The sequence below is a fragment of the Saimiri boliviensis genome, chromosome 6 (assembly GCF_048565385.1).
Source record: "Saimiri boliviensis isolate mSaiBol1 chromosome 6, mSaiBol1.pri, whole genome shotgun sequence".
Classification (NCBI taxonomy): Eukaryota; Metazoa; Chordata; class Mammalia; order Primates; family Cebidae; genus Saimiri; species Saimiri boliviensis.
The window spans coordinates 131,059,778-131,070,747 of record NC_133454.1 but is presented as its reverse complement, the minus strand read 5'-3'; the positions used below and the strand labels follow the sequence as shown (position 1 = coordinate 131,070,747).

At 61.9% G+C, this 10,970-nt stretch overlaps 1 protein-coding gene across 1 annotated transcript; it reads right to left on the bottom strand.

Moving 5' to 3' along the window:
- Positions 1-1,992: 1,992 nt before the first annotated feature.
- MRPL23 (mitochondrial ribosomal protein L23) lies at positions 1,993-10,563 on the bottom strand. The gene is made up of 5 exons (XM_039471412.2): positions 10,480-10,563; positions 7,270-7,392; positions 6,143-6,225; positions 5,593-5,666; positions 1,993-2,237 (listed from the first exon to the last, which is right to left on the bottom strand). Exons 1-5 carry the CDS (start codon positions 10,494-10,496, stop codon positions 2,079-2,081), a joined length of 456 nt encoding a protein of 151 aa, XP_039327346.1. The 5' UTR covers positions 10,497-10,563; the 3' UTR covers positions 1,993-2,078.
- Between the last annotated feature and the right edge of the window lie 407 nt (positions 10,564-10,970).

Below are 10,970 nucleotides of genomic sequence, written 5' to 3'. Positions count from 1 at the left end.
AGCACAGGCCGGGTAAGAGGGGGCGGGAGGAGGGTCTGGAGGCCTGGGCGGCTGGAGCCAGAGTTAGGGCTGCGTCTGGGGGTGGCGGCTGTGATGGAGTATGCCTGGCGTGTTGGCCGCCAGCAGGGCTGCTGAGGGCCCCCATGTGCGGGGCTGGACGTGCCACGGATGAAGGATGGGATTCTTCCCCTGCCATGAGTTAGGGTCCTCTGAGCTCTCAGCCCCATGAATTATTTCTCTAAGGAAAATACAGTCGACTCCATTTCTCCGGCTCCACTTCCTGACCTTCCCCATCCCTTTAAATCAACACTGAAGGGTGAGCTTGCCCGGGCCTTCACCCCCCAGCCGAGGGCGGCCCCGCCCCAGCCCCTCCTGCCTGTACTCCGGGCTCGGGGAGGGGAGGGTGAGCCAGCCGCCACGCCATCTCCTCTTGCAAGCCCCTCGGAGGCTGCCCGAGCAGAAGGAAAAGCCAGGACCCTCACTCAGACCACAGCCAGCCTACGTTGCTGATCCGGGTTCTACAATCTGAAGCCAGAGGCTGCTGGTCCTGAGGCCACGTGGCACATGTGTCCTCCTGAGCATTCTGAAGGGAAGGCTTTTCACAGCAAACCTGATTGCGGGAACAAGGCCGCGGCCGGGGGCTCTCCCCCAGGCGCCCGAGTGCGGCTCCGACCTGGACAAGGTGGAGTGCAGGTGGCTTCCTAAGCACCAAACCCTGGCCTTGATTCCCAACCCCAAAGCCGGAGTTGCCTGCACACAGCAGGGAGAGCGGGGGGGCCTTACTCCGGCCTCCATTTTGGGATTTCTAGGGAAGCACTGGAACCAAGGACAGGTTAAGAGAAACAGAGGCGCCCCCAGGCCTCTGGAACCCGTCCTGAGGAGGCCCCAGCTGTGCATGGAGACCCTGGGCCTCACCGGATGCAAGCGTTCTGAGAAAGGAGCTGGAAACCATCCAGGCTCCTTGGAAGGTTCTGAATAAGGCATCGTTAAAACCAAAAATCAAACTTGTATCCAGCTTAGGGCCCCTGGAGGCTGCCCCAGCCGGCCTGTCCAGCTTTGCTGGAATGGGAACCCAGGCCAGTCTGCCACGTTCAGGCCCCGAAAACGGCTGCTGGGCAACCCCTTTGCTCCCACAGGCCAGGCCAGGCCAGGAGAGGCAGCACAGGGCCTCTGGCAGGCCACAGGCTTCCACACAAAACCCTTTAGACAAAATCAGAGGCAGAGGCTGTGCGTCCTGACCTGCCCTGGGCCAGCAGAATGTGGGTCTGGACCGCGGCATCCACCCAGACACTGCAAGGCCACCGACCACCTTGTATGGGACGCTCAAGCCCACCCTCTCCTCTCCCAACCCGTCCACCCCCAGGGCCAAGAAGCCCACAGAACTGTTTTGCTGCCTGCTGGCCACACATGGCCCCTGCTCTAACCGCCTTTCCAGCCCGTGTCTCTCCTGCCGTCTAGGCCCAGCCCTGGGCTCTAGGCCTCCATACTGGGCGTCGCCTCTTCTGCCACAGCTCTCCTGAGACCCTGCTGCCACTGTGTCAAACCAAAACACACAGGTGGGCCAGAGTTCTCTCTCCAGGCCCCGAGGGCTGCTGACCAACCTCTCCCTAGGCCGGGCCATTCTCTCAGCCGGCGCCTCCCCACGCTCACACTGACCCCTCCGTTCCTCCCTCTGCCTCTGGGCTCAAGCAGTGAGTGTGGGGCTCAGATTCTGGGTCGTTTCACTCACGTCTCATTCCCCATCCAGCAGGCAGCGCCGAGCCTGTGTGCAACCCTCTCTCTCTAGCCAACCTGTCTCCCCAGCATGGGGCCACCTTGTCTCAAGCCTACCCACCCTCAGTTCCCTGCCAACGCATAGACCAGACCCTGGCCGTGGCCCACTGCCGGACCCGGGAGAGCAGACCTGGGCCACGTGGCGCTCAGAGCTGGGGGGTGGCTGCTGTGTGCCTGGCACCCAGAGACCCGAGAGCAGAAGGAAACAGAGCTTCCGGCTTTCTCCTACAGCAGGACTTTTACTTAGGTGTTGGGACTGCTCTGCTGGGCTGCCCACCTGGGGCACGTCCCTGCTGGCCACCCAGTCACAGCCCGAACCAGTCTGGGACGCCGCCCCGCCGAGGGTCGCTGCTCTGCCTCTGCTCCATGTTCTCCTTGAGCATGTTCTGGAGGTCGTCAGCAGCGCTGCCTTCCACGCTCTGCTCGGGAAACAGATCCGGGAATGTGAAGGTCTGTCCGTGGGCCTAAGGGAGAGAACAAAGGCTCTAGCCAGAGCGGCCAAGGCTGCTCAGCACAGGGGTCTGTGGGGGAGTCTCTGCTCTCTGGCAGCCCCTTTCCGCCAGCACCTGATTCAACAGTTCAGTGGTACCTCCCCGGGCCTCCTGGGGCAGCGTCCCTGCCTGGAAAGTAAGCACCCCCACAGCCACAGGCCTGGCTGTCATGCAGCAGCGGGGGGCGGGGCAGGGGGCGCAGCTCTGGGACAGGGCCACTTTCCCCACCACTCTCTTTAGGGCCTCCTGTCTGCCCCTGACCTGGGTGCACCCATTCACCAGCCCGGGGCCGTCTGGCTGGACTGGGGGGCAGGGACAAGGCACAGAAAAACATGACACAAATCACGTCTGGTACCACGCTGAACCTGTTGGTCCAAAACGCCTCAGGCTCTACCCACATTAAAGCTTCCTCTCCTCCCAGCCCAGAGCCTGGCAAATAAAATGAACATCACGTACGAGAAATGAACATCACGTACGAAGAAACATACACGTACAGCAGCCGATAAATCAGAACAGGCTCTGCCAATTAACTGGTCTTACATCTTTCACTGAGAGTTCAGAATGTGTCTGCGTCAGCCAAGCCCCGGCCCAGGCTGCAGCACGTGGTTGGGGGTCACCAGAAGAGGGGATACTGCTCTCTGGGGACCTAAGCAAATATGAGGGGCCATTTTAACTTGTAATGATTACTAAGTAGCTCCAAGGATAAGGGGCGAGAGGCAGAGAGAGCAGAGGAGAGGGAGGAGAGGGCCGGGATTCCGAGGGCAGACGTCTTGTTTCCAGACAGGTAGAGGAGTGCGGACAGCCCCCGAGTCTGGAACCCCTTAGTGAGTAAAATCAGTCAAGTGCACCTGGCTCTGGCAGACCCTTGTTGTGCTAAATAAATTTGGAGGTGGGTAGGCCGCCAAGCATGATCTGAAACAGGCCCAGATTCCACCCTGCGAGGGAGGTGTGCGCACCCTGTACCCAGCAAGAGCGTGGGGGCCGCCGGGAAGCAAGCGTGGCACTGCGCACGGTGGCCGGCCTGCAGGAGGACTGCCTGACACGGCTCTGAACTTTTCATTTTTTAAAATACCAAGGGGCAATCGTTCACTTGTGAGGCTGACTGCCCAGAATGGGGGATTTGCCTTTAACATATAGAGGCAGCTCTGCTAGTTTTCTGAGGCAAGGAGAATCCAAAATGACAGTTAAACACAAACATGGCCGTTTGTCATAGTTTCAGGAAAACATGGGGGCCGCTGGTGAGAGAAAATCCATTTCTTACAGGAGACAGATGCCGACTGTGGGTGCCAAGTGCAGTTTCCCAGGGGATTCCCCTTTTCTAGAGAGAGTCACCTTGTACTTACAAAAAAAAAAAAAGCCCTTGATCTTTCCAAAGAAGAGAGAGACAGCCGATCGGGAGTAAATAACAGGAATGGAGAAAAATGTCCTAATGACAAGAGGACAAGGCCGCCCTGCCTTCAGGAATCCCAGGGCACCCTGGGGGCCGCTGCCCACCGGAGCCCACAGCCCAGCCCAGCCGCGGCCGCCTCTCATGTCGTGCGCCCTTCATTCCAGTGCGGCTCTGTGTCCACACAAGCCTCGGGCGGTGGGCAGTCAATGCTCTTTTTGTTCTGAGGGTCACTAAGAGCTGGTTACGGCTCCTAGGACTTTGGGCCAAGGAGATGCTTATCAGGTTGTCAGAGAAAAAAATGTGGGACTTCCACCACGTGGGCAGGGCCTGTCCGTAGCCGCTAACTCCAAATAAAGTGGATCATTTCATCTTTTCGACGCTCCCTCCCTGGGCATTGCAATTAGCAGTGATTCTAAGCCCTGGCGCAGGGACACTCTGAGCACGGTCTCAGCAGACGCAAGGCGGAAAAGGTCCCTGAGAGTCCCCTTTGCGGGGACAGGGACCCACAGCCATGGCTCATTTCTAGGCTGTGCAAAGATCAGCTGGGGCTCAGGAGGGGGGTGAGGACCCGTTACAAATTTTAATTCTGGAACAGGAGGAGCCGTGCCCGGCAGGGACCCTCCAGGCTCCCAGCTGCCTGGCCCCATCTCTGGCTGCCTGGACTTTACAGAGGGAGAACGGCACGCAGGCAGCAGCTGCAGACACTGGATCCCGGGGCGGCTGGGTTCAGTTTTCACGGGAGGTGGGGCCCAGAGGAAGCACGCAAGGGCTCGGATGACTCGAATGCCACTTGTAACTGTAGCTGCCTCTGAAGTGCCCGTGGCGAGGCCGGCACATGGGATGTCCACCCACATGCCATGACAAAGACAGATGGGCCCGGCAGGCACGGAGCACACAGAGGCCTTTATGAGCCCAACGGCTGCTCTCCTCACCTGGATTGGCTAATTTCATGCACAGCAAATATGAGGCCAAATTATTCCGGGGGCCCCTGTTTAGAACAACAAATGTGACTGTTTTTCAGAAAAGCTGCCATGCTAACTTGGCGTCTTCACAAACTGCCTCCTCAGCTCCCAAACAGGCGGGCGGGCGGGAGGTGGTTTCACAATAGTGTGACTGCCATCTAGCGGCAGGGGCCGCGGGCTCAGCCTCCAGGGACCGTTCACCGGAAGACAACCCCATCCCCACCCGGTCAGGCCAGCCCGGACGGCAGAGGGGAGAGGCCCCGGGGGCGTCCGGTGTCGGCTGTCTACATCTTGGTCGAGAGAGAAAGCGCCTCTGGGTTTGCCTGGAACTCAATGTGCAGGGCCGGAAAAAAGGTTTTGACACTGCGGGTCTCACCTTTGACAAGCCTGGGTTTCAGAAATGAAAGGCCCAGACGGTATGGGGTGAGGGATCCTTCTTCCCCAGAGCCCCAGCCAGGATACTCAGGACGGCACCTGCTCAGAAGCAGACTGCCCTGCAATCGTCAGCCAAGACCCCAGCTTGCCAGACCCGCCTGGCCACCAAGGACCTCTGCCCTCATGGGGCCTCAGACTCTGCCTCCGAGTCTGAAACCTGGCCAAGGACAGGCTCTCCAGAGGCTGGGGGTCTCCCATACTCAGACACCCTGTTCTGTGTCGGAGCCAAAACCCACCAGGCCTGAGATGGCCACCTTTGTCCAGAGAGCACTGAAACTCTAAAATCGCAAAATGGCTGCAGGCGGAGACATGCCCCACCCGTCCCAGCACTCACATGCGCCCCCACCACCACCGACACCCCCAAGGCCCTGAGGGAACATGACCTCATGGAGAGCCTGCCTCTGCACTGCGGCCCTGAGATCTGGCCTCGCAGGGGCTCCCTGGGCCCCTGTGTTTGTGCGTCTGCAGCACAAACACCCCCAAGGACACAGTCACAAGGAGCCCCTGGGAGGCCCGGCGGGGGCGGCCCGCTCGCACGCACCAGCTGCACGTAGGCGACCTTGTAGTCCGGCTTCTTTATCCTCACGTTTCTGTGGTCTCTTTTGCTGTTGGCGCCTGCCGGAAGGGAGTTAAAAAAAATCAGAACTTTTAAAAAAGTACAATCTCAGAGGCCAGCGCCACTAAAACGATCTCCGCTCTCTTAAAAAGACAAACGTGTTCGTCAAAACTCACAAAGGCAATTTCTCAGGGAAACAGCCACTGAAATCAAATGAGCCGGCCCAGCAGGCTCTCCACACAGGAGGGGCTGCAGCGCCAGCCGGGGACACCACAGGCGCTGATGGAATAGAGAGCTGCCCAGCCTTGGCTGCTGTAGGCCCACTTCGGGGGAGTCAGTGCTCACAGCAGACCCCGGGCCAGCGCAATCTCCGCTCTGCCACATAAGCACTGCGTGGCCCTAAGTCACCCTGTGCCTTAGCTTCCCACGAGCCAATTCAGACCAAGACCTCCACAGAGTGGCTGAGGCCATGGCGCGGCGATGTGGGTGTGTGGCACGGCTGGGCATGACACAAGAACCTCCCGTGGCCACTCACCGTGCTGCACCCGAGTCCGCACAGCAGCCACGGGCACGTTGTAGATGCGTTCGAGATAGTTCCTGAGATCCACCCTTGTCATTCTGGAGGCGAAGGAAAAAGAAAAGGGCATCTGAACCGGGCTGAGCTAAGAACACTGTCCCAGACAAGCTCCCGAGGGTGAGCGGTCCACAGACCAAGGCCCACAGCGGCAGGGAGGCCTGGGGGCATCGGCAGCACCAGCAGGGACAGGCAGCCCCAGCAACACCAGTGCTGCTGGTCGCAAGGCTCCCTGCTCTGGGCACACCCGCACGGGTGGCAGCGGCACAGACCCCAGGGAGCAGAAGCACTGCCCCACCATCCCCTGGCCTGCTCCACGGCCCACACGGCTCCCTGCTTCAGGCAAGTGCCTGTGAGAGCAGGTGACAGTTTCTGCACGCCCCTGGCTGCCAGGCACCCCACCTCGTCTGCACTGGGGCCCCTTGACAGCATCAGGGTTAGGCCTGCTCTGCGGTGGACGGTACTCTGCAGTTCTAGGAAGCACCTTCTGGAAAGGCCTGCCTGGATTCAGTGGGTGAACTGCACATTTCCTCTACTGGAGAACCCCATGGGCACTGTCAACTCAGCTCTGCGCCTCTGCGGGCTGCACAGTCCTGCCCTCTGCCCCCAGGGGAGCTCATGCCGCTGCCCCTCCTGGCTCGCCTCGACCCTGAGCTGGGGACCTGTGATCTTAAGGGCTTCACAGCAGCACCCCAACTTGATGGCAGGGACCGTGCCATTTCTTCCAAGGTCAAGGAGGCTCTTCTGAGCGGTCTGCATGTCACGGACGGCTCCCCACCCAGCCTCCCAGGGCACCTGTCCTAAAAAGACATTGCAAGAACTCAACAGAAGGCACGAGCACAGAGGTTCAAATTTTAAGTTTCCAGTGAAGCCCTCCCCAGGCAGAAGGTGGGTATACGTGCCTGCCAGGCTCTGCAGCTATGGGCACGCCATCAACACTGGCCGGACAGGGCTGCCCCAGGCGCCTGCGCAGCAGAATCAGCACCAGCACATGAGCGGGGCTGTTTAACTTTGGCCCTGCACCCTGTCTTCCCCACCCCGCAACCCAGAGCTTGCCCCTAACCCAGCTGGAACCCTCCCAGGCCTACTCCATGGGGATCCGGAACTGCACGGTGTCCTCGGGCTGGGCCGTGCCGGGCCGCACCAGCTGAATGAAGAAGTTGGTTCGAAACACTCGGAGTTGTGGGCCACCCAACTGGTACAGGGGGTACCTGTACAGAAGAGATTGGGTCCATGTCACATACATAGGCCATGGCAGCCTGAGAGACGAACCCTGCAGACCCCCGTGCCCATCCGCAGCAGGGATGGGCAGGAAAGGGGGTAGGGATCTGCAGATCACCACCCAATGACACAGAGGTCCCTACAGCCCCTTTCTCACATGGGCCCGTCCAAGGGGACGGCCAGTCCCCAGCATTGGCTCAGGAAGCATGGGCTGTTGACCCCCAAGGCCATACTTTAGAAAGGGCCAATGAACAAGTCAAGAATCAGAAGCCGGCAGCCAGCATCCCCCCAAATAAGCTGGTGGAAGGCTCACAGATGCGCGTCGGGGCACTGATACCCCTGGGAGAGCAGCCCGCACGCAGCTGGCCCACCCTTCTGCTGCTCAGGTGAAGTGGAGTGGAGGAACCAGCCATGGGGCAGGAAGCCAGCTCCGCACGCTCTGGTGGCGGTAGGCCCCAGCTCCTCGGGAATGGAGAGCACAGGCTAAGCAGGCTCGGGCCCCTGGGAGATGGTGTTGCCAACAGGCTTGGATTCGGTTCGCTAGATAGGAGCCAATGGCATCCCACCCTACCACCCTGATAAAAGCCAGCAGAGGCAGTTGGAGAGGTGCCAAGTGGCCACTGCAAACTAGACCAGCACTCCTCCTGGGCTGGTGGGCCAGGCGACAGTCATGAAGAATCTCTAGCCAAGTGGTCTCGTGTATTCTCCCAAGTCCAGCTGGGCGGACAGGCAGTGCCATCCCCACCCCCACCCCCTGCCACTGCTGGCACACCCTGGCTCTATCTGGGCCTCAGAGCTGGGGGGAGGAGGGGCCCAGGAGAAACTGGGGTCTGCAGGGTCTCAGGAGATGTAGGTTCTGGGAGCCCAGGTGAAGGTCCTGGTGGAGAGGGAACAAGGGGCTATTTAGGGGTCTCTGGTGACCAATCTAAGGCACTGCACATGGCCCTGATCTTGGGGAGCACCCAGCATCAAGCTAGAGAGGGCTCCATGAGGCCGATGCTGCCCCAAGCCTCATGTGAATTTCATGCTGGCCTCTGCTTGTTTAGGGAGGATGAGGAGGAAGCGAGGGTCAGAGGCCTTGGGTGTGGTGTTCCTGAAGGGCCAACAGTGGTGGGCAGGGCTGAGCCTCTGGGCCTGGGGCCTGGCAGGGACCAGGAGCTGCTGGGGGCTCTCAAAGGCAAATACAGGAAAACCGAATCGCTAATGATATCCACCCCAGGCCTCCTGATGACTACACTGACACATGGCAGCCTGGTGGCTGGCCAGTGGGGTCGAGTCTTCCCTCCCCAAACCCCAGCACAGCCTCGTCTTGGGCATGGCCTTGGCCTTCCAAGCCTCAGAGCACAGCCTTCAGGGGTGGGCTCTGGGAGTGGAGGGGCCTGACTCATTTTACCCACAGGTTCAGGCTATCCATGGTCACCCCAGGGGCTCACACCTTCCCTCTGGTGACCAGCTGTGGGATTGCAGGTGGGTAGAAAGCCTGAGGACTCCCAGTAAACAGTCGGAAAAGGGGTACAGCAGCTCCCAGGACATTCATTTTCGAACCTCCAGGCTTGAGGTCTGAAGGGCACACTTCACTAAGAGTCTGAAGGGCCTGAGGTGAGAGGCCGGCAGGGGTTGGGCCGCAACTATTCACCGTCCTCGTTCCCACAAGCAAAGGGAACTCCAGGCCACAGCCCAGGCTCTGTCTGCATGGGGGGCCTGCAGATCTGGAACAATCCACACTGCCGACACCCTGGGCCCAGGACAGGGCTCCCAGGGCTCTCTGGAGGACTGGCATCCTTGTGGGCTCAGCAGCTCTCAGTTCCCTCCGTCCCACTCTCCTGGGAGCACCCAGCCCTCCCCATGCTATTTCACAAGCACCTCCACTGTAACCTTTCTCCAGCAGAACTCTGCACTCAGTTCTTCCTCAAAACACAACAAGCTGGCTCACTGCCACCAGCCTCCTCCCCACGGCCCCACGGGTGAAGCAGCCAGGATCCCACCCTCTCAGCACCCCCACCCCAGCTGCATCCCATCCACAGCAAGTCAAGTCAGCGCTCCCTCCAAGGCCTCTCTGGCAACAGGAGAGTCGTGCACAGCCCCCGCTGCCTCCAGGGCAGCCACACCTCACCCCAGTTTCCAGCGGCCCACCACCCTTGGCCCTTCAGGAACACCCCACCCGGGTCGTCTGACCCTCACTTCCTCCTCATTCTCTCGACAGGCGAACGCCCAGCGTGGAATTCACGTGAGGCACAGGGCAGCATCGGTCTCACTGAGACCCTCTCTTCCTTGGCTCTGGGTGCTCCCCAAGGTCAGGGCCACGTGCAACACGGGTCCCAGATGTCTGCTGAAGGAAGCCTCGTCCACTCGGGGTCCCATCTGCCACCCACTCCTCTCTCCCCAGCTATGTGCAGGGGCCCCCCAGAGCCACAGTAGGGCCGCTGGAGCATCTCTCTCCAAAGACACCGATTACTGTTCTCCGAAACCACGCGGAGCCCACATCTACTGATTACGCCTGAGCCATTCGTTCACTAAGAAACATGGAGGGTTTCCTGCTTCAACTGCGGAGGGCGAAGTGGGGCAGGGCAGCGCCCTGATGCCCCCCCGCCCCAGAATCCAGAAAAGATGCAGAGTGGGCATGGGAGGCCTGGGCTGAGCAGAACCGGGTCTCCAGCCCTGCCTGCCCCAAAGCCCTGCGGGCTGCCATCGGCGGCTGTTTCCCACTCAGACCCCATCTGGACTCCCAGATCCTCCGCCTCAGGCCGCACCCGCGTGACCTGGGGTCCGTCCGGGCCTCCCCGCCCGTCCCCCCCGCGGGGACACCGCGACCTCCGGGCTTTGGCTCCGACCCTTAGTACCCGGGCCGGCCACGCCCGCTCCCCGGGGCTGCCCTAAACCCGACGGGGGCCTCCTCCGCCACCCGCCTCGCGCGCCCCAAGCCACGAGGGGGGTCTCGGGGGACCCTGCCGCACCAGGGCCAGGAGGGGGCCCAGGGACGCCCACCCCGCTCCCTGGAGCCCGCGCGCCCTGTGGGGTCCATCTGCTTGTGACACTGAGGGTCGCCCCGCGGCGGGGGGCGATGACCCCCTACTCACAGCACGTTCCGTGCCATGGCGGCCGTGCGCGCTTCCGGGGCTCGCGAGGCGGAAGGAGCAGCGCGCCCGCCCCGCACGGCCGCCGCCTGGCACAGCGCCCCCTCGCTTCCGGAGGCCGCGCCGCCCGCCCCGCACGCCCCGCACGCCCCGCACCGCCCGCACCCGCGCCCGCCCCGCCCCGGCCCCGGCCCCGCGCCCGCCCTGCCCCGCGCCGCGCCGCCTGCTCCTCCTCCCTGCCCCCCGCCTGTCCCGCACCCCGCGTTGCACCCCGCGTTGCACCCCGCACCGCGCCCCGCACCCCGCCCCGACCCCCACTCCCCGCGCCGCAGGCTTCCCAGGACGGCCCACCCTCCCCTCCCGCCCCACAGCCTGAAGCCCGGCCCGGCGCCTCCGCGGCTCGCGCCCCGCCCACGCCCGCACCCTCCCCAGCCCCGGAGGCCTCCGCCGCCCTCCCACTCTTTCCGTCCTGCAGGCCCAGACTCCCAGGACCC

Bases quoted from the DNA above. Each gene is read 5' to 3' on its own strand.
- MRPL23 (XM_039471412.2), bottom strand. The intron at 6,226-7,269 runs GTAGGCCTGGGA...CTTCGCCTCCAG, and splicing joins CAGTTCCGGATCCCCATGGA to AATGACAAGGGTGGATCTCA. The intron at 2,238-5,592 runs GTGCGTGCGAGC...TCTCTCCCTTAG, and splicing joins AGGTCGCCTACGTGCAGCTG to GCCCACGGACAGACCTTCAC.